We start from the raw sequence: 23,278 nt of genomic DNA, 5'->3' as shown, positions 1-23,278 counted from the left end.
TCTTTCAGAAGGCCTGCTCCTGGGAGGGGCTAGGCCCCTGAACTGCCAAGCGCTCAGAACCTCACAGTCTGCTCTGTAATAATATTTTCCATGTCTCCAGTGCAGCCTCTCTTAAGTAGCAACTTTATTCCTCTGACCACCATTAGAACTCTAGTCTAATCCCTTGTAACTAGTCAGTGGGTGGGTTTTGCAAACCCCTGCTCAGCACACAGCAAGTAATAACATCTGTTGTGATCAATATTTAAAGCCAGTTCCTTTGCTAAAAAGCTACAGTAAAACCACCTGATCCCCAGTGAATAGCTAAATAATGCACAGGGGTTGCTCTAATGTCTTTAAGCCTCCAGCATTTGAAAGCTAGCAAAACATTCATAGTAAAGTTGTTGCAGTGAGGCAGGGTAGACAGCTGGGTCATGTTTATTACAGGCTGCTGTAGTGAGAATGGTGCAGCCTCAGGTTATAGTGGCATCCTGGATTTGCTGGAGTTATATCTGAAAAAATTAGTGTCTTTTAAATGTTTTTTTGGTAGTATTCTTTGTGTCCCTTTTTTGGGGCTTGAGCTGGCTAACAGCTGGCAGCCAATGTATACATGTCATACCCTTTAAGTTTCAAAAAGCCACTGTGAGGTTAAAGTCAATACAAAGTGTATTAACATCAAGGACAGATATAAGTATGTTATAGCAAAGAATTAGCCTAATAAAAATACTGTTGTGGTCTATAGCAATGGACTGAGGCACTGAAAACCTGAGACTGGGGCAGGGACTGTCTTTTGGTTCTGTGTTTGGCCAGCTCCCTGGTCCATGACTAGGGCTCCCAGGTGCTATGCCATACAGATAACAAATAATAATATGACGTAACATCACCATTGCTAGCTGAAGATCTCTGGAGTGTTACAATAGATTAGAATACTGGCAGCGTTTATTATCTGGTTGTATCGCCATAGGTGTAGGGTCTCCCCAACCAAAACCTGGGCCTCACTGCACTAGACATTGCCCACACAAAGGCAGTCTCTGTCCTAGTGCAGTGACTCCCATTGGCCTAAGGCAGGGATCGGCACACTACGGCCCCGGGGCCACATCCAGTCCTCCAGACATTTTAATCTGGCCCTCGAGCTCCCGCCAGGGAGCAGGGTCTGGGGCTTGCCCTGCACTGGTGCTCCAGCCAGGGAGTGGTATTGGAACTACGGCCAATGGGAAGTTCAGGGGCAGCACCTGCGGACAGGGCAGCGTACAGACACGCCTGTCCGTGCCTCTGTGAAGGAACTGGAGGAGGGACATGCCACTGCTTCTGGGAGCTGCCTGAGGTAAGCACTTCCCGGAGCCTGCACCTGACACCCTCCCATGCCCCAACCCCCTGCCCCAGCCTGATCCCCCTCCCACCCTCGGTCCCAGCCCAGAGCAACCTCCTGCACCCCAACCCCTCATCCCCAGCCCCAGCCCTGAGCCCGCACCCTCAACCGGAGCCCTCACCCTAGCCCCCAATTTTGTGAACATTCATGTTCCACCATACAATTTCCATATCTAGATGTGGATCTCTGGCCAAAAAGTTTGCCCACCCCGGCCAAAGGAAACCCGGTTCTACGTGACCCTCATTAGGGGTGTGGGGCTCTTCAGAGGCAGTTTCAGCGCTACTCTTTGCTGTCAAGGGCTGAGGAGAGCAGGAAAGCCGGGACCGGGGGAGGGAAGGTGAATGAAATGAGCCCCACAGCCCCGCCCTCCGCCCTGCCGAGCGTTGAGGGGGACTGTGTGCATGAAACTCAGCGACAAGTGTGAGCCGGAGCCTGGGCACGTGTGTCCAAGGGGCGCCAGCGCCGAGCACCGGGGGCAGGGGGCTCGCTGGGGGCGGAGCAGGAGGGTCCCGGCCGGTGTGTCAGAACTACCGGCAGCAGGGCAGGCGCCTTGTTCCTTTACATCGCGGGAGCTGGGCTGGGGGTGAGGGAGCCCCGTGATTCGCCCCCTCCCTAAAGCGCAGCCCGTTGCGGGGACGATGAGTTGAGCAGCCGCCGGCACCACCGGCTCCGCAGCACCTGGGCACCGCGCCCCTGCGGCGGCGGCTGCCGGGCTCCCTAGGTGGTGCCTGCCAGGCCCGGCCCGGCCCGCCCCGCCCCGCCTGGGGCTGGGCGCGGCTGCGGCCGGCTTTGCCTTTGCTGCCCTCGCCCCGAGCCGGGCGCGGCGATGGCTCGGGGCCCCGGCTGGCTGGCGGCGGCGGCGGCGGCCGCGCTGCTGTTGCTCCTTCTGGCGCCCAGCTCGGAGGCCGGCTGCGCCGAGCTGGGGCGCTGCTGCCGGGGCAGGGACCTGGCTTGTGTCAGCAGCGGCTGGAGACCGGACCGATCCCACGGCGCCTGCTACTGCGACCAGGCGTGTCCCCGCACCATGGACTGCTGCCACGACTACCCGCAGGCCTGCCCAGGTGGGTGAGCGCCCGCTGCGGCGTGCGGCCAGAGGGGCCGGGCCAGGCCGGGCGGCTGCCTGCGGGGCTGGCCCGGAGGAGCCGAGCACCCCCAGGTGCCGCGGGGTGGGGCTGAGCACTCAGCACCCATAAGTCACTTTGAAGGTGCCATGGGGAGGTGCCACCTGCTCGTCGGTCCAAGGCGAGGCAGTGAGCACCCACGTGTCTCCTGGAAGCCCCCCCCCAGTGCCTGTGGGGGGCCAGGAAGAGGTGCCAGCAGCCTCAGGCTCAATATCAGGGTTTGGTTCAATATTTGTTGTTTTGCCCTAGATTTTACTGACTAGGGTTTGTGCTGCTGGGCAGCTCCTGGTCTGATCTGAGAAATCAGTAACAGCCTGGGCAGTGCCTCTTCTGGGATACACTCCTTGTCCTTTCCCTTAGCACCCCCCACCCCCTTTTCTGGTGTTTAGAAATAACCAAGGGAGTTTAAGGGGCACCATCAACTGGAAAGAAATCTAGTCCGTTTTAAAAAAATGGCCCAAGAGCAGTTTCAGATCCCACACCTGCCCCGAGTTCCCTTTCCGTTTCAGTATCGTGTGTGACCCTAATGTGCGTCTGTTTTCAAAAGCACCCCTTCCCCCCCTGTTACTGTGTGTAACCTCCCACCCCAACAACAGAGGGAACTGGCTGTGCAGGAGAAACCCCGAAACAGGCCATCACAAATGCACACCGTAACAGACTGGTTTTCTGTCATCTCCAGTTATAGGAACCCAGGGCATTACTTGTAACAAGAGTAGGTAAACCGTTTTGAGGCAGCAGTTTGATGAGAAGTTTATGGTTTGCATGTAAGGTTAGGGTTAACTAACCTTCAGGATGTCATGGGGCTACTTAGGCGAGGTTTATTATTTTAATGATGGGTGTATCACCATAGTATTTGAGCACCTCTACAAGTATTAATTACGCTTCAGAAACCTCTGTGGAATAAGGAAGTAACAGCTCCATTTTGCAGAGAGGGAAACTGAGGCCCAAGCTTAAATGACTTGCCCAAGGTCACATAGGAAGTCTGTAACAGAAATGGGGAAAGAACCCAGATCTCTCGAGTCCCAGTCCTGTGCTTAAATCACAAGACCAGCTTTCCTCTCATTAATGAATTGCTAACTCTAGGACCAGAGCCTCTGCTGTTGTCAGTCGCTACAGCTCCCCAGAAGTCAGAATGCTCTCAAACTCTGTAAGTGTCTGGTCTGGGTTCGGGCTGGGGTTTGAGCTGGCTGGACCCTGAGCCCCAGTCCATGAGCAGCTGTGTTTACATATTGATGTGCAGTTCAGAACAGCAGGGGGGTGGAGCAAGCAGTAAAATGCTTTAGAGCAAAGTGCAAATCTTTAATCAGGGAGGTAACTTTTTCCAGAGACGGGTGTAATCACCTGCCTGTTTCCACAAGCATTTTCGTCAGAGTCAGATGCACACACAGATGGTATTCTGAAGAGGCCTAGTCATGAGCTCCATATTCTTCCTCCATTTGGCTCTGCCCCAACAAAGTTTTTGCCTCACGCAAACATTTCCGTGATCTTTTGGGAGCACTACTTTATGAGGGAAAGTTCCCTGTGGGAAATGACTTCATTTAATCGCTTTAAATTGAATTTAGTGTTGGTGAAAGGGGCTGGGTTGGCAGTTCTGGAGACTGAAAACTCCTATATACCCAACATGCACAGCATAGACTACAGCAGTGCAAACGACACCTTCATTGTCTCAGCCCTGACCTGGAGTGGTTAACTCCAGGGATGAGAGAAGAGCTCAGTCACTTTTCTGACTTGGTTCCTCTGGGCTGAGGCTGCCAATGAGGGGGTCCGTCCTGTTGGTGCTAGACTTCAGGGTGGCTTTTAGTGATGTGGACACAGGCCCACTGGAATCGAACTGTTTCACATGTGGGGAGTGTTTGAAGTACAGACACATCATGATTCCCAGTGACCATGCCCTAGAGCAGGGGTTCTCACAATTTCTCACAAAGTTCTCACCAACTCTTGCTGGTGGCCGCACTGACACTTCTCCCTAAAATTATTTATTTTTCCTAAAGTGAATAAAGTAAGATGCACATATATACATCCAAATCATTGTAATTTATTTATGTAAGATTTTTTTTTTTCAGACTCAATAATAAAAATAATGCACAGTTATCTCTATTCTTTACTGGACCTAACAGAATAGAAACACAAATAAGGTGCCTTGCACGTTCTTGTCTTTTTTATTATTATTATTACTCTGAAACCTTTTTTATTATTGTTTCTTTTGGTTTTTTTGGTAAAAGTGGTTGTACAACAATTTTGCAGTAAATTTAAAAATGCTTTGACATAATAGAAGTCCAAATAATAATGAAAAAACATATCTCCAAATAGGTCCAAATTTTTTATTTCAGAAAGACAAACATATCAATCCAATCTAGTAATACTGATAATAATAACAACAAACATAATCCTATTATATTGTGTGTGACAATAATAGTTCTGGGTTTTACCACATCCATTGTGTGGATCAGATTACTTTCAAAAACTCAGAAGCTCTTTGAGAGGAAAATCTGCAGGATGTTGCGTCTCCTGTGAAATTAGAAGAGAAGCTTCGAGGTTAGCATCAGTGAGGCAGTTTTGGTACTTGTTTTTCAGGAAATGAAGTGCACTGAATACCCTTTCACACAGCACAGTAGTAGAAAACAGGGACAAGCAAAGCAACTTTAACTAGCGGCTTGTAGGTGTCCTACAAAGTATACCTTATTCCAGAACTCCTGTATTGTAACACCAGGCTTACTGAAGTATATTTTCATTCTTGAATCATTGCACATTTTCAGCATGAGGAACTTGAGATTCCTTAAATCCAAAGAGTCAAAGGAAGCTAATCTGTCTTGAAAAGCAGTTTGTTTGCAGCCTAAAAAGATGAACCAGAGTTGTTAAATGGGTCAGTCACAAAGGTGTACTGATGGAAAGAGTTTCCCTCCCTGAAATGATTTTCAAGATCCTCTGAGAGGATACTCAGGTATTTGGTTACAACTAAGCCGACTTTTTGCTCCACATTCTCATCCTGACAGCTGAGAAATTGACTAAGCTTGTTTTTTAAAAAACAAACAAAACCCCTGAAAAGTCCCGTTCCTCTTGTAGGTGCTGGATGATATCAATGATTGTCATTCTAAATGTATTAATTACCTCAGTGCTATCAAATATTGTTAGCTGAGGTTTCTGAGGCTCCCAGTTCAAGGAAGCAAGCTTTGGTAAAAACTCTTTCAAAAGGAGCAGGCAACCATGTTGTTGTTTTTTGGGACAGTTCTGTTGAAACTTTATTCAAAACCTCAACGAGCTCTTCCCAGAGCTCAAACAGCCTTTGTACACGGTCATTAAAACTAAGCCAGTGAACTGGGTTGTAATTCAGCAGCACCTGTAGGGTCTCTCAGCCCATTTCACACAGAGTTGCGAATCTCCCTTTATTGACACTGCTGGTGTTGACAGCATTGATACGTTTTTTTCACTATGGATTCAACCTCCTCCATACTTTTCCTTGAAGCTTTGTGGGCAAGTACTACTTGATGGGCAAAACGGTGAACCAAAAAAGTTTGAGTGCACCTTTCTTGGAAGCAATTCAGCACCGCTACTCGTGCACTTTGCATAGCTGCTGCCCCATCAGCTGTCAAACCGCAGAGATGGTCAAAGCTAACATGGCACTCCTGCATTCTCGCCTGAACACATTTAAAAATGTGTTTGCCAGTTGGCCTATCTCTGAGGCTCACCTGACCTAAAACACCTTCAGAAAGACCACGGCGATCACAGTCCAGATAGCAAACGCATACGATTACCTTGGGATTCCTCATGACATCAAGGCTCTCATCCAAGCACAGACTGTAGAAAGGGCTTGCTGCGACTTTTCCAGCTATTTCTTTTTCTAGAAAATTCGTCAGATCTCTTGTGCTGCGGCATTGCTCAGTCAGTGGTATCTCTCTGAAAAGCTTATTTTCTGGTTCTACGACCGGAACAATTTTCTTCAGGAGTTCTCCATCGCTGAATGGTTTCCTTGCTTTCCCCAAAAGTAGTACAACTTTAAAAGTAGCTTTATTCAAAAAATCTTTGAGCCGCCGCTGTTGTCTTTTGAACTCTGTTTTTGCATCATGTAACAGCTTGCGCCTCTGAAACTCGTTGTGGTAATTCTGTTCAAGTACTCCTGCATGAGTGCTATAGTGATGTTGCAGTGCATAAATTTTTACTTGATGAATCTCTCTTACAAACTTGCTTGGAAATGTGTTTCTGAAGCAATCTGATTCCAAGAAACTGCGATTTCCCGCTGGTCTTGAAATGTTTGTTTTTCTTCCTTCCATGTTCTGCTTTTCTTAGCAGGAGGTGACTGCTGTGGGACCATCTCTGTATCGCATTCAGGGGCACTATCTGGCACTGATTTCTTTTTTGAAAAACTTTCTGATATCCATTTGTTGTCTCTAACTCTTTTGCCTTCCGCCACAAACAATTTCAGCCTACTCAAACACCACACCTTGATCTTGTCCATGATGAGGTTGAACAATGGCTGCTTATGGTGCTACAGTGGTGGGAGTTGTAAACACCATGTGAATATGTTTTTTGTGATTTGAAAGGAAACCTAATCTATGTAATACAACTCTGTCTGCACTGTAGTAATATTTAGAAGGGAATGAGTCTGCATTATGATTTATGGCATTTACAAGGCAACTTTAAACCTTTACATCTCAGTGATTGTTTGGGTGCTCTGGTGCATAGGAATATTTTGACTTCTGTATTTGGGGGAGCAGGGCGGTGTGGATTTAACCAGGACCAAACAGGGCCTTGTGGGTGGGCAATGTGGACAACTGCCCATGGTCCTGCCATGGTGCGGGGAACACCATGGACAAGAGGCAAGGAATGGGGCAGGTCTGGGGTGTGAGGCTGCGGAAGGGAGCTTGGGACAATGTGGGGGGAGGCAGTAGGGCCCATAGGTGATGGGGTGGTGGGTGGGGAGCCTGGGAGGCAGTGGGAAATAGTAGTAATCGGGGGCAGTCCTTAATTTGTAATGAAAGGTGTTGTGGTCAAGCTGGGCGGCTGCTGGCGGGTGCCCAGCTCTGAAGGCAGGTGGCATTGGGTTGCTAACTGAGCTGTGAAAAGTGATATTTGTATCTTTTTTTTTTTTTTTTAAGATCTCACTTCAGAGCAAGTCCTGGCAAATTGAAACCTGGATGGAGGGGTGGGGCATGAGGCATTAGATGAGGGGTGCCACCACCACGTGGTCAGGACTGATGGTGCCCTGGGCCACCTGCAGCATTCCAGCACCTGCAGCAGGCGCAGACCCCAACCGTGCCCGCTGCCACATGGCCGGGGCTTGGCCCCCAGGGCCGGCGCTTGGGGTCTGCGCCTGCTGCCGCATGACTGGGGCCAGAGGTTGGTGTCTGGGGCTGGCACCTACTGGAGCCTGCTGCCCTGCAGCTGGGGCCAAGGGTCGGTTTCCAGGGCCAGCACCCGCTGGAGTTCACAGCCGGCACCGGAGATCTGCACCTGGAGCTGGCATCCAGGATCGGCGTCCATGGCCAGCAGCCAGGGTGGGCGATCAGAGCACACAACCCAGGTCGGCAGCTACTGCTGGGGTGGGAATTTGCACTTGGCTTCGGCACCTGCTGCTGCTCGGCTGGGGGCAGGGGTCAGTGTTGGTGCCCAGGGCCGGCACTCACCAGAGTTCAGGGTTGGCATTCAGGCAGTGGGGAGCTGGAGCCGGTTCGCTAGAACTGGTTGTTAAATTTAGAAGCCCTTTTAGAACCGGTTGTTCCGCGAGGGACAACCGGTTCTAAAAGGGCTTCTAAATGTAACTGGCCAAAAGTGGCACCTTAGGCGCCGACTCCACGGGTGCTCCAGCCTTGGAGCACCCAAGGGAAAAATTTGGTGGGTGCAGAGTACCCACCGGCAGCTCCCCACCCCCGGCCCCAGCTCACCTCTGCCTCTGCCTCTGCCTCCGCCTCCTCCCGTGAACGCTCTGCTCCGCCCCGCTCTGCTTCTCCGCCCCCACTCTGCTCGGCTTCCCGCGAATCAGCTGTTCGCGCGGGAAGCTGGGGCGGGCTCAGAAGCAGGCGGCGGCTTCCTGCTCAGGCCCAGGGAGGTGGAGGTGAGCTGGGGCGGGGGGGGCGCGAGGAGGGCCGCCCGCGCCGCAGCAGGTAACCCTTGCAGGGGGGGTGCACAGGGGAACTTCTCCCCGCCCCAGCTCACCTCCGCCACCCTCGGCCTGAGCGGGAAGCCGAGGCCTGCTTCTCAGCCCTCCCCGGCTTCCTGCCAAACAGCTGATTTGCGGGAAGCTGGGGGGGGGACGGGGGCGCGGAGAAGCAGAGCGGGGCGGTGCATTCAGGGGAGGAGGTGGAGGCGGAGCGGAGGTGAGCTGGGGCCGGGCGTGGGAGCTGCCGGTGGGTGCTCCAGCCCTGGAGCACCCAGGGAGTCGGCGCCTAAGGTGCCAGTTTTGATGTGATCAGTGAGGGGAGTGGCTGCTCCCCCCCAGCTACGCTCCCCCGCCCTTAGGAGCCAGAGGGACCTGCTGGATGCTTCCTGGGAGCTGCCCCAGGTAAGCACCACCGGGACTCCCCACCTCGCCCCCCAGCAGGTGCCTCTGGCCCTTAAGGGTGGGGTGGGCACCCACTACGGTGGCCCATGAGACCCTCCTGCCCGGTTCTGGGGGCAGTCAGGGGACAGGGGAGGGGGGTGGATGGGGCAGGGGTCCGGGGGGGGGGGGGTCAAGGAACACGGGGCGGGGGTTGGATGGGGCAGGAGTCCCGGGGGCGGGGGTGGGCAATGACCCCCTCGTGGGGTGAGGAGGGAAGCTGCTGTTAAGATTTTGACAGCTTATCACTGCATCCAGGGCCAGTGCCTGGATCAGCTGCCAGGGTTAGTGGGTCAGAGCGCGTGGCCAGGGGTTGGTGCGCTGTGCGGTCAGAGGCTGCCACCACGCAGCCAGGGGTTGGAGCCTGAAGCCCCATGGCCGAAGGCTGGGGCCGCGTGGCCAGAGTTGGGGGTCAGCACTGGAAATCCCTTGGCCTGAACCCTGTGTTGGCACTTAAAGCCCCAGGGCTGGAGCCCTGGTCGGCAGCCAAGCTCCCGAAGTCCCTGCTGCCCAACGACCGCAGGGCTGAACCCCAACCCCCCTTTAGAGAGCTCCCCTTGCTCCTTCAGCGTTGTGTCTCCAGAGAGGCGGTGCAGGGCAGCGCATCAAGGAACAACAGGGAGGAAGGTGAGGGACTGATGCTTCCTCCTCCATCGCTGCCCAGGAGGGTGCCATGGCCACAGGGAAACCTCCTGGTGGCTGCATTTGAGAAATGGTGCCCTAGGGTAGCACTGGCACTGTTAACTGCTGTAGTTGTGTCATGGACATACAGGGTTGGAAGGGACCTCAGGAGTTCATCTAGTCCAACCCCCTGCTCAAAGCAGGACCAATCCCCAATTTTTGCCCCAGATCCTTAAATGGCCCCCTCAAGGATTGAACTCTCAACCCTTGGTTTAGCAGGCCAATGCTCAAACCACTGAGCTATCCCTCCCCCGTGTCTTGGAAAAGTTCTGCTGTCACTTACCCAGCAAATGCAGACAGGGTGGGTATTTTTCTTTTCTTGCCTGCTAGAAGAAGCTGCTCTAGTCTAGAGAGTCACAAAGTGTGCTTGGAAGATCACTTCTTATGTACCATTCGATGTATGAGGGGAGGGGAGAGGAGGCTCCACCACCCACATGAGCAATGTTGGTTTGGACTCAACACAGGGCTGCTAGGTTTTAGGAACTGCCTCTCAGAGGTATCTTTCTCCAGCACCTGTGCTGACCACAGCAGTCAAATATTATTTTAGAGTAGTGCTGAGAGGCCCCAGTGCCATTGTACTAGCCATTTCAGACATGTAACACAGTGCCAGTCCCTGTCCTTAAGAGCTTGCACTCTAGGTAAAGGAGCAATTTCTGAGAGTGAGGGGAAGGCCACAAAATATACAGCTCATCTGTCAGTGCTGCTGCAGGATGGAAATCATCTGACAAGCTGGCTGGCTGGAACAGTGAATAAACCTCTAAGAACACATCTAGAGATAACCGCCTAAAGGGATCAAGCTCTTGTTCACTGCTATAGTGCTATAGGTGTGCATGGCAAATAAGGCTATCCATGTCCGACAGTTTATGTTGTAGATTAAATCAAAAACACAATAAATACAATGGGGGTGGGATGCTGTTCAAAGAGATCATTGTTTTTTTTTGTGTGTGTGTGTTAGCATAGGTTTTCTGAGCCCGGGTCTACACTACAGAATTACTTCGGTAGAACTATGTCACTCAGGCTGTGGATAATCCACCCTCCTAAGCAACGTAGTTATACCGACCTAAGCACTGGTGTAGACAGCACTGTGTCAGCAGGAGAGCTGCTTCCACGAGCATAGCGACCGCCTCTCGTGGAGGTAGATTAACTAAGCTGATGGGAGAAGCTCTCTCCATGGGTTTAGAGCATCTTCATTAAAGTGCCATAGCAGTGCAGCTGCACCACTGCAGGATTTTAAGGGTAGACCTGCTGCTAATTTCCTTGGTTAAAGGGACTGCAGAGTGGGGGGCGAAAAAAACAAAACAAAAAAACCCCTCACTCCCCCTCCCCTTTAAGGAAAAAAAAAATCTTGCTTTTCTTAGCTTAGATATATCAAGTCATGTCTTCCCTGAAGGCCTCCTTGGAAGACTAGGTAACTGAAGTGGAAGATTTCTCAGCCCTCAGTTGAAGAGGCCGGGGGTAGAATTATTAACCAGGAGAGCTTTCTTCCCAATTGTATGCCAGGTATTGGAGTTACCAAAAACATAATTAGAGAGAGAAGGTGGATGACTTATTATTATTTTTTTTAATTGGACCAATTTCTGTTGGTGAAAGAGGCCAGCTTTCAAGCTGCTCCAAGCTCTTCTTCAGGTCTGGGAAAGTTGACACGTTGAGTCACCCTAAATGGAAGGTGGAATGGCTTGTTTAGCATAAGAAGTTAGCATGTAAGAGACCATTCAAACTGAAATGGGCAGTTAACACCTCTGCAGTCATAGGATAACACAGAGGGTTAGTGGGTTAGAGATTGCTATAATAAGTCATAAATCTGACTGCTGAGCTTGAATTAATATACAAACTAGATACCATTAACTTGGGTTTGAATAGAGACTGTGCGGATTTGTTCTTGTGCTTTTTCAGGGAGTTTCTTGAGCAAATACTGTAGTTTATTTTGGTAACCCTCAGTGGGATCAGAGGGGTAATGGCTTGTAGAAAGTGGTGTCCTCATACCTTCTTGTCAACTGTTTAAATGGGCCATCTTGATTATCACTACAAAAGTTTTTTTTTCTCCTGCTGATAATAGCTCATCTTATTTAATTAGCCTCTTACTCCACCTTTTCGTGTTCTCTCTCTCTGTGTGGGTGGGTGGGTGTGTATATATATGTGTGTATATAAAATCTTCTTACTATATGTTCCATTCTATGCATCCGATGAAGTGAGCTGTACCTCACGAAAGCTTATGCTCGAATAAATTGGTTAGTCTCTAAGGTGCCACAAGTACTCCTTTTCTTTTTGCGAATACAGACTAACACGGCTGTTACTCTGAAAGGTGCCACAAGTCGTCCTGTTCTTTTTGCGGATACAGACTAACACGGCTGCTACTCTGAAACCTGTCATAAATCCAGTGTCTTTATTAAGACCATGATTTTTAGTGTCTAACAAAGTCATGAATTTATGCTCCCAGGCTTGTCTTTTGAAGGTGCTGCACAGATTTCCTTTGAGGACAAGGACTGAGAGGTCACATATGGAGTGATCATTTTGTGAAAAGTGCTCACCAACAGATGTCATGGTATTTCTGTGTCTCATCATTTTTCTCTGTGAGTTCATTTGAGAGCGTAGTGATTCTGACTTCGCCCACACAGGTGGTGTTAGGGCATTTAGTGTACTGGGTAAGGTGTTGTGATAGGCATGTGTAGGACTGATGGATCTTGAAAGGCAAGTTGTGGGTGGTGTTGATCATCGTCTCAGTGGAGATATGACTGTAGGTTGTGCATCTGTTGTTCTGGCAAGGGCTGGTGAACTTTGAGAAGCTTGCTTATGATGATCTTGCAAGGTTGGGGGGTTGTTTGAAGGTCACAAGAAGGAGTTTGGGAAGGATTTCTTTCAGGATGTGGTTCCCCATCCAAAAAACCCGTAATTGACTGTCAATCCTGTTTCCTCTCAGTAAGGTTTCACTCCCAGTGATGGTTAGATTGAGCAGCAATCAGGAATAGCTGATTTTATGTATTTATGAAAAAAAAAATCCTGATAATTTGTCTGTGCAATACTTGATGTATGTAACCGTGTAATTGCTTTACTGTTACCCCTGTCCAACCTTCCTCCTTGTCTCCTACTGTTTGTCAAAGTCACTGTTGTGTCTTGTTTTGGATTAGATTGTGAACTCTTTTTGGGATTGGGGCACTGTGTTTTCTGAAGTGATTATATAGCACCTAACATAATGAGCCCTTGAACATGACTGGAACCTTCAGATATTACTGAAATCCAAATAATAACAACACTATACTTGTTATATAATGCTCCTTCTAGTTTCCCAGTTGTCTGTGGAGTCTTCCAAGAAAACCAGGAATGATAACGGCCAAATTTCTCATGTATAAAACTAGCAGGAAAAAAAAAATCTTTTCATGCATTGTAAATAAACCAAAAAGGCAAGTACAATTTTCCCCCTTTGTAGGTCACTTTTGCAAAAGCTGCCAAAATTTTCAGCAAACCATCTGTTATGGATACTGCCTATTGTTTATTTATACATCACAATAGTATTTTGAAACAGTACCATCTAGTGGCATATTGTAGATATAACCATGTACTAGCCACTGAATCATGTCCAAAAATACATAGTCACTTTCTGTATACTAATATCTTCTTTGCTCAAAGTTATTTCTTATGGTTCATTTTTACTGGATGCAAGGAACTCAAATATATTTGATACTGAATCATATCTGTAGACTGTTTCTAATAGATTATTTTTCATCACTACAGATTTACTTTATCCAAGTAATATTAAAATGAAATATTTCAAGTGTGGTACTAATATCTGAAGCCAAACTTGGCTGAAAGAACAGGTGATTTCAAAGAGGATTCATTAGAGGATTAATGTTGGCCATTGTACAAGCCAATAAACATTTAGGGTTTATTGCTGCATCTTCGGAACAGCGTCTCATTTATTTAGCTCATTAGTGCTAATTACTGATATTGACGTATGGTTACAAAAATGAAGGTTCAGATTTGTTTATATTATGGATGGTGCCACAGTGGGGTGTGTGTGTGTGTGTGGTGTTTTTTTAAATACCGAAGACAATACTAGCCGCAGTTTCAAACAAAGTTAATTCAGTAACTAGAGATTATCTGTGTTTTACTGGAGAAGAAGCGGAGGCATTGTGACTAGTTTGTGGCTATGTGGCAAATGCCCAGTGTTGCAAGGTGTTGAACACCCTGAACTCTTCATTGATTTGAATAGGAGAGGAGATAGTTGGCACCTCTCAAGATTGGGCTCCAACTTCAAGGCAGAGCTGGGATTAGAACTCAGGAGTTCTTCACATTTGAGCCTAGCATGAAGGGTCTGAGTCTGCCATCCTTATTCATTTGAAGTCGTACTTTATGCCCCAAGTGGTCATGGTGATTTCAGTGGGGGCTACTCCTGGACTGGTGAGCATGCATGCTACAGACTCTGGCCCTAAACTAGTAGACTGCATAGATGCACAGTGAGTGGGACCAAAGCTGAATGGGAACATCGGGACACAGGAATGATTATCATCAGCAGAGAGAAGCAAGTGGTCTGAGGAGTCCAATGGAAAGCCGGGATCTGTCAATAGACCACATGCTGTTGTAGCGTGCTATGGCTTTCTACGCAGTTTCTATATAGATGTTTGTAGAAAGCTGTCTCGGAACCTGAGGAAGGTGGATGGAGAGTGAAGAGGTTGATTTTAGGATTATAACGCATGAACCTGAACTTTCTAAAATAGGAAAACAAGGTGAAACTGAAATAGAGCAAACTCTCAGATAATATGGGCAGTGAATGTCCCAGTTACTATTCTCAGTCCAGCAAGGAAGACTTGAAGTTGGGGGGAGTGTTAATTATAGACAGGATGTGAGGTAGCATGCCTGCACATCCCAGACAGGGAGGAATTACTGCACAGAAGGGCTGGCAACAGAAAGCTGCTAGGGAAGCCGTCCAGAGGCCTGCCTGGAGAAGCAGAGATGCCGGAATGACCAAGGCTGAAATACTGGATTCCTTTCCTGCTGATTCAGGTGCAGAATAGTCTTATGTATGTCAATCAAATACACTGGGATGAAATAGGAGGACTGCAAGGATATTTTGGGGGGCTGTTCATGAAACATTGTATAATACACTGATTTGCGACTGCAGGGTCTGAGTTTACATCAGGATCATCTTGGAGGATATTAATGCAACAAACCGATGCTCAATCTAGCACTGATGTTGCTACTTTCCTATGTAATGGCTCAGTCCTGTAAGATGCTGCATGCCCATTGTCTTCAATGGGACATGAAGGCTCTTAGTCCCTTGCAGAACCACCAGAAGCAGATACTGATCATGTCTCTTTGAGATTGGGAGTTTAAACCTCGAAACATAATTTTGACAGGTTAGAGTCCTGTCCAGGAAGATGGGGGCCAGGGTGGAGCTGATGAGGGATTCCTGTAATGATGTTCTGTCTGCTCTGGTCTAATGATCTACAGTGGTTCCTTCTGTGAGGAATAAAATCATCATAACCCATTGCAAAGGAGCCCCAAGAACAAGTGGCACTAAGTGGCAACCTCAGCAAAGAGGTCAAGCTTGAAAGGGAAGTGGTGACTGAAAATGGGGTGGGGATGAGGAATCTGTTGATTTCAAACTATGGAGGTGCTGAAAAAATTTGCATCAGGCAAGCAAAAAAAAAAGGTGTGGGGGAGTGATCTAGTCAGCAGAGCAGGGGAACTGGACTTGAGACGTATTCTTGACTCGTGAACTTGGCGGGGTGGGAAGAGGCAGAGAGGGGGTGGGGCATTGGGAGAAGGGGTGGAGTGGGACAGGGCCTGGGGCGGAGCGGGGGTCGAGCACGGGGGAAATGAGAAATTCAGTTCCTGTGGTCAGTGTCATTAGCCCCATTTTTACAGATGGGGAAACTGAGGCACAGACCAGGGGAGATGGTTCAGGGTCACACGACTGGCTCGGGGCAGAGCCGGGAATAGAATTCGGGACTCCTGAGTCCCAATACAGAGCTGTGTCCCATAGTGTCCTGCCTCTGAGGATCTCAAATTACTCTACAAATGTTGATGAATTTTCACCTCCCAGGAGCTCTTACCTTGTACTCCCTCATGTGTCTGACTGTATCCGCCTGTTGTCTCTTATCTTAGGTGGTAAGCTCTTTGGGACAGGCACCATCTTTCTACAGCAAGCTCTCATCCCTGATTGGGGTCTGTAGGTGCTATTACAGTACAAGTAAATTATTAGGATAATATTTATTATCCTATCTCAGTGAGGAAACTGAAGCACAGATATATGCAATGACTTGCCCAAGGTCACATAGGAAACTTGTGGCAGAGCCAGCCAGGGATAGGAAACCAGTTCTCCCAAACCCAATCCTATGCTCTAATCACGCAACAAAATAATCTCTGATACGCTGATGGACCTTTTTTTTTTTTTTTTTTTTAAATGTTCCCCCTGCTGCTTAGTCCTGTAACTATTTCAGCTTGTGGTTCCCAGGTAGCCTATGGCAGTGGTTCTCAACCAGGAGTCCGGGGCCCCCAGGGGGGCCGCAAGCATGTTTCAGGGGGTCCGCCAAGCAGGGCCAGCATTAGACTCGCTGCGGCCCAGGACAGAAGGTCGAAGCCCCACTGCATGGAGCTGAAGGCTGGAGCCCTGAACCCTGCCACCCAGGGCGGGAGCCAAAGCCTGAGCAAAGTAGCTTTGTGCGGGCCCCTGTGGCATGGGGCCACAGGCAGTTGCCCTGCTTGGTTCCCCCTAATGCCAGCCCTGGCTTTTATATGCAGAAAAAAATGGTTTTCTGTGGCACAGGTGGGCCATGGACTTTTTATAGCATCTTCAGGGGGGCCTCGGAAAGAAAAAGGTTGAGACCCCCTGGCTTATGGGCCAGTTTAAGGACCACGCACTTTCAGTCCTGATAGGACCAATGCCCCAGGGTTCTGTTCCAGTCCAAAGGTTGCTTGGTTCCTGAATGAAACTGGATGAGAGGCCCTAGGGAAGATGGAAGCCTTGGTGGTTCTGCCTCAATATTTCCCAAATTGGCAGTAACAGAGGCAGCGAAAGCGTAAACATGCACTGAATAAACCCAGAAATGTTGCTATTTCTAAATATTATTGTAATGCTTGTGTTACTAGAACAAGGCCCAATGACCCCATTCCAGGGACAGACTTCACAGCCTTCTCTACCATGTTTGCTTTGGTGACTGAAAAGGGTAAGGAGGGGTCCTTACCCGGAATAGTATTTTAGATTTCAAATAAATTTAGCTTGTGTGTTGTGTGTGTGGTCTTTTGTTTTGTGTGTGTGTGTGCGCCCGCGCCCAGGCCCCCTGGCCATAAAAAAAATAGACCTAACCAAAAACACATCTCTGGGGAGAAGTGAGTGGATAATTCTGCTGGTGACGTATTTTTAAGCAGGGTGTGATTTACTCAAATTTAACTAATCATTGAATCAAAAGGATTTGGCACATTTTTTCTGCATGTTTTTGGACTCTGGACTGATTGCAAATAGTTTTCTGTGAATGTTTTATACTTATTATTTGAGCCATGTGGGTTAATTGTCACTGGCTAGGTAAGTCATGTGGTATTGTTCCACACTCCTTGTTGACCCTGCAAGTGAATATTCCTGTGTGCAGCTTTTAAGTTCATTTCCTGTGATGCAGTGAAATCTGCTCTTTGCTAAAATTCATGCCAGTGAGACTCGACTGCAGGAATTTTCATGGGAAGAGAACATGGAAAGGGGCCTGAGCTTTGCATAAGTGGTGGTACGGATGTAGTTCAAATGCGGATTCAGTGTGTTGCGAACTATTGAACCAAGGTGGCAAAGAATGTGAAGAGAAGAAACGTTTCAATGGCACCTTGTACCAATGCTAGGTGTCTGGGTAACAAGCAAGCAAAATTGGTAATTCTCATTGATGGGACAAATGTGATGCAGCTGGCTTTACTGAAACCTGATTGGACAGTTCACCTGATTGGAATGTTAAAATTGTTGATTATAATCTGTTCAGGAAGGATGGAGTGGGTAAAAAAAGGGTGTGTGGGTGCGATGGCACACTATATGAAAGACACCGTTGCCTGTTTTAGAGTTATTGATGACTCAGAAATGCAGGATCTTGAATCCATATAGATCGAAGTGCTAATTCATAAAGCCCAGGATGGGGTTTGGGGGTGGGGAGGAGGAAATCTGTTACAGACCCTTGAATCAAACCAGAGAACAGGGTAAGATACTGCTTAAATGCCGGTGTGTGTAATGTATTGAAAGAACTGTGTTGTAATGGGGGCCTTCAGGACATGTCTTGCAAACTGGAGGTCTCATGCAGCCAGTAGTAAAACATCATTAGAGTTTCCAAAAATTATAGATGATGATTTTCTAACACAAAAGGTATTGCAGTCAACATGTGGTAACTGCATTTTGGATCTCATTATGATGGATAAAGATGAATTAATCACTGGACTGTAAGTTGGTGGTTGCCTCTGGATCATGTGACCTGATGACATTAAAAATGGGCAGAGGAAAGTCCCAACCAGTAATATATAAACTGGGTGCTTCTCAAAAAGGCTGATTTTCCAAAGCCAAGAAACATTGAGTGAAATTGATTGGGAGGAAGAATGTAGACGGTAAAATATGAATGAAAATTGGAGTTATTTAAAAAGTTTACTAGATGGTCAAAGCTGCCGTTTCACAATCAGTTGGGTGGGGGGAAGAAATATATAGCATATGGGGGGAAAAGGGAGAAATAAATAGCAATCAATAAAAGAAGTTATGAAGTGCAGAAAATTGATAAGGGAAGCTAAATACATCAGGGAAAACTCCATGGCTGACAGGCCTAAAGACAAGAAGGAATTTTTAAAATATATTGGGAACAAAAGAAATCCTAGCAATGGTATATAGGCCCATTATTAGATGGAGATGGTCAAATTGTTAATAATGATGCAGAAAAGGCAGGTATTTGGAAAGAAGCAGGTTCTTATATCCTGTGACAATGATGAAGTAGTTTCTGGTGCATTAGTAACTGGGGATGATGTTAGACAACATCTACTTGGGATAAACACTTAAAATCAGCAGGCCCAGATAAATTGTACCCAATAGTTCTAAAACAAAGGAGTTGGCTGAGGAGATCTCTGGCCCATTGGAGTTAATTTTTAATAAATCTTGCACTATTGGGGAAATTCCAGGAGACTAGAAGAGTGCTAATTTTGTGCCAATATTTAAAAAGGGCAAGTGACTAACTACAGGCTGGTTAGCCTGACGTCAGTCCTGGGCAAAACAATGAAAAAGCTGATGTGGGCTTCAGTGGATAAAGAATTAAAGGTTAGGGATATAATTAATGCCAGTCAACATGGTAGTATGGAAAATAGATCTTGTCAAACAAATCTGATTTCATTTGTTGATGAAATTACAAGTTTGGCTGATAAAGGTAACCATGTAGATGTAATACAGTTGGACTTATGTCAGGGATTTGACTTAGGGCTGGTCTAGGTGGAGAGCAATGCACATTTATGGTGGCATGATTTCTAAAGCACACCCTGCTAGTGCACTTTAACATAGTGCTGCTTGAAACAGTATGTTCTACAAGGACCAATTAATGTGCAATATGTTGGAGCACTTAACAAATTTAAAAAAAGAAAAGGAGGACTTGCGGCACCTTAGAGACTAACCCATTTATTTGAGCATTAGTCTCTAAGGTGCCACAAGTCCTCCTTTTCTTTTTGTGGATACAGACTAACACAGCTGCTACTCTGAAACCTTTAGAAATTTAGTGTACGTTGCTGTGCTGCGTGGACCAGCCCTTAATACTAAGTGACATTCTGATTTAAAAACTAGAATATCAATAAAGCACCTGTTAAATGGATTAAGTGGTTGCTAACTGACATCTCAAAAAGTTATTGCCAGCGAGGAATCATCATCTAATGGGGAGTGTTTCTAGTGCGTTCTGCAGGGATCTGTACTAGGCTTGGCACCACGCAACATTTTCATCAATCATCTGGAACGAAATATAAAATTTGTGGATGACCGATCGTTGGAGTGGTCAATAATGAGGAAGACAGGGCTGCCATTCAGACAGAATACCATTTAGTACCGCCAAATGCAAAGTTAAGGAGTACTTGTGGCACCTTAGAGACTAACCAATTTATTTGAGCATAAGCTTTCGTGAGCTACAGCTCACTTCATCAGATGAAGTGAGCTGTAGCTCATGAAAGCTTATGCTCAAATAAATTGGTTAGTCTCTAAGGTGCCACAAGTACTCCTTTTCTTTTTGTGAATACAGACTAACACGGCTGTTACTCTGAAATGCAAAGTTGTATATCTAGGAACAAAGATTGTAGGCCATACCTACAGAATGGGGATTGGATGTGGGAAAGCAGAGGCTCTGAAAAGGATTTAGAGGTCGTAGTGGAAAAGCAACTTAACATGAGCTTCCAGTGTGATGCTGTGGCAAAAAGCACCAATGCGATCCATGTATGTATAACCCGGAGAGTAGTGAGTGGTGGTACAGAGGTGATTTTACCTCTATATATGGTCTTGGACAGACTGGTGCTGGAATACAGCATGCAGTTCTGGTGTCCACATTTTAAAAAGGTTGTTGAAAAATTTGGAGTGGGCACGGAGAAGAGCCACAAGAATTATTCAGGGACTGGAGGAAAATACCTTGTGGCGAGAGTCCCGGAGATCAATCTGTTTTAGATCACCAAAAAGAAGATTGAGAGGTGACTTGATTACAAAGTACCTTCCTGGGGAGAAAATACCAGATACTGAAGGGCTCTTTAATCTAGCAGAGAAAGGCATAACAGGAACCAATGGCTGGAAGTCGAAGCCAGATAAATCCAAATTAGATGTTAGGCACAATTTTTTTTAACAATGAGGGTGGTTAACAATTGGAACGAATTACCCAGGGAAGTGTTGGATTCTTATCTCTTGATGTTTTCAAATGAAGCCTGGATGACTTTTCTGGAAGAGATGCTTTATTCAAACACAAATAAGTGGGCTCAATGCAAGGGCTAATGGATTACATTTAATGGTCTGTTTTCAGAGTAGCAGCCGTGTTAGTCTGTATTCGCAAAAAGAAAAGGAGTACTTGTGCCACCTTAGAGACTAACAAATTTATTTGAGCATAAGCTTTCGTGATCTACAGCTCACTTCATCGGATGCATTCAGTCTTTAATGGTCTGTGATCTAGAGAAGGTTGGACTAGCTATCTAATGGTCCCTTCTGGCTTTAAACTCTCAAAATCTATTTAGAAAATCAAAAATTAGTGGAAAATGTATTTGTGCTATTTACCCCATGGTACTCCACATCGCAAATACACATGGTCCATGCCTTCACACATCCAGAGAGAGTGTATCCTGGGGTTGAGCACACACCCTGCGGGCATGGTATTTGGATAAGAAAGTGGTTTGTTGGTGGGAGAAGGGAAATAAAGCCGCTTAAAACATTGCTACGTAGTGGGAGAGATTCTCCTGCTGTTTATGGAGAGACCTATGATGTCTGAATAAAGGATCTGTGGGCTTGTCTGCATTAGGGATGTTTGCATGGCTGTAGTTACACCATTGCAACTCTCTCCTCCCACCCTCCCCAGCCAGCGTAGATGTGCTGCACCAGAGTATAAAAAGGGTCTTACACTGGTGTGACTTACTCTGGTTTCAAACTGGACTAAGTGCAGGCACTGTTTTACAGCAGTGCTTCCTTGCTGCAGTGTAGCCACATGGGTACAAAACCCTCAACACAGATTAGGTTGTTGAAACTTCCTCCAGGGTCAAGTACTTCTCTGCTATGAGTGTATGGGGCCTTCCACTGAAACCATTGGGAAGTGCTCTGTGTGACCAAATACGGCAGGCAGTCTGGGTTGGCTGCAAACTCCTCATCCCGCAGCTTTAGTCTGGGGAAGGTTGCTTTATTGAGCTGAGCTAGAGATCCCAATCCATCTCTGAAGGTGTCGCACAAACGATTTCTGCAGCCTACTTTGTTGTTTCTCACCCTACTCCCAGAGGTCTCCTGTGCTGTATCCGAGTGGAGCGACTGGAGTGGCTGTGCAGAGCCTTGCCAAGCAACATACCGAGTTCGGAGGAGACACGTCGTGCAGGAGCCTAGAAATGGAGGTGAGGCGTGCCCTCCTCTGGAGGAGAAGGCTGGCTGTGTGGAGTACTGGAACCAGGAAGGAGCTGAGTGCAAACAGTCCCTTAGTAAGTGCATTGAAAACACAACCTCTTGGGAACATGGCTGAGTCCTGGGCTGAAGAGAGCTTGGTTGAATCCAGGGGCCTGGACACTAAACCTTCTTTACAGGGTTTGTTGGGCTGGAATTATTTGCAGATAAAGCCTTTGGGCCCAATTCTGCTCTGTTACACCAATGTAAATTTGGAGTTGCCCCGTGAAGTCAGCGGAGTTACGCTGGATTTTCACCAGCGTTACTGAGAACCGAATTTAACCTTTTATATGGGGTTCATGGGCATCCTTTCTGGGAAATTTATTTTAAATCGTACATGCTGTTTAGTGGAATCTGATATGTTTCAAAAGTAACACACCAGGGGTCTGATTCTGAGCTCACGGAGGAGTGTAAATCTGGAATAATTCCTGTGAAGTCGATGAGGAAAATTCTTGTAAGTAGGAGGGAAAATTTGGCCTTAGGAGGTGCTGAGCAGTATTTTTATAAATCAGCTGCAACAGTCATGACGGAATGGTGCCCAGCAGAGACAAGGTATCATCTTTCCCCATCCAGTTTCTCTTGCGTGCCAGTTTCTGATGTAAATCTGGAGTAAAGGCTGATTTGATCTCGAATACATTGACTTTCCACAGGTGTAATTCCACTGACTACTTCTGTTTTTTTTTTTTTTTTTTTTTTTTTGCTGATGTCTCTGGGACCGGAATCTGGCTTTGACTTCTTTACTAGTGTGGATTTAAGAGTTCAGGTTTATTTTAAATCGGCTTTCTCAAACATGCCGAGAGTTGGTATTAAATGAACTGTGATTTTGTTCTCCCTTGGTTGGCACGGCTCTGATAAGCAGCCTCCATCTCAGGCAGTACAAGGGGATGAATATAAATGTATCTCCAATCAAATGCTGGATATTCACTGATAATATGGAATTGTCTTCGATTTCCTGCCAGAGTAAAAAATATGTGCCGTTAAAGACCATCAAAGCCCCAATTTTTATTGTTTGACAGGCACAAGTGGCCTCGGTGCAGTAGCGTCACTTACCATGTGTGCAATTTCTCTTTGTGCACAGTTCCAGCATTAATAACCACAGGAGGTTATGGGAGAGCAAGGAAAAAGAGAGCTGCGTCCAGCGACAATGAAGGAGCAGGGTAAGTAGGGGGCTGAGTGCTGCAGTGTAATCACACTTCACGCACCTTTTCTTATTGGCTTCAGTGTGTGCAGGATTGCACCCACGGTCTGCTCTTATCAGAGCAGATGTTCAACAGGATGGAGACATCTAGACGATGTCTACACGGCATGCTAAGCCTGGGCTCTGACTCAGATTTGAGCCCAAACCTCCCTTCTGTCCACATACAAATGAGGACCCAGGTCCTATGACCTGGCTGGGGGGGTGGGTCTAAACCTGAGTTCCTCCGTGAAATTTTGCAGCGTGGTCACAGGTCAAACCGAAGACCCAAGTCAGAAGGTCTGCGTAGTTCAGTATGGATGCATTAGCACGG

At 47.3% G+C, this 23,278-nt stretch overlaps 1 protein-coding gene across 3 annotated transcripts in view; it reads left to right on the top strand.

Annotated features, from left to right (window-relative positions):
* Positions 1-1,922: 1,922 nt before the first annotated feature.
* The window catches only part of LOC102948349 (somatomedin-B and thrombospondin type-1 domain-containing protein), a 32,411-nt gene continuing 11,055 nt past the window's right edge, over positions 1,923-23,278 (top strand). The window contains exons 1-4 of one of the 3 annotated variants that reach the window (XM_043527045.1): positions 1,923-2,044; positions 2,084-2,406; positions 21,614-21,724; positions 22,849-22,927. In XM_043527045.1, coding sequence (XP_043382980.1) covers positions 2,172-2,406; positions 21,614-21,724; positions 22,849-22,927 — 425 coding nt within the window. In that variant the 5' untranslated portion in view covers positions 1,923-2,044; positions 2,084-2,171. Of the gene's footprint in view, positions 2,045-2,083; positions 2,407-21,613; positions 21,809-22,848; positions 22,928-23,278 lie in introns of all 3 variants that reach the window. The other 2 variants (XM_043527044.1, XM_037877034.2) reach the window with 2 other exon arrangements.

This window comes from Chelonia mydas, chromosome 13, assembly GCF_015237465.2.
Source record: "Chelonia mydas isolate rCheMyd1 chromosome 13, rCheMyd1.pri.v2, whole genome shotgun sequence".
In the NCBI taxonomy this organism is placed as follows: Eukaryota; Metazoa; Chordata; order Testudines; family Cheloniidae; genus Chelonia; species Chelonia mydas.
The sequence above is the reverse complement of the archived record's forward strand: the minus strand, read 5'-3'. Positions and strand labels throughout refer to the sequence as shown.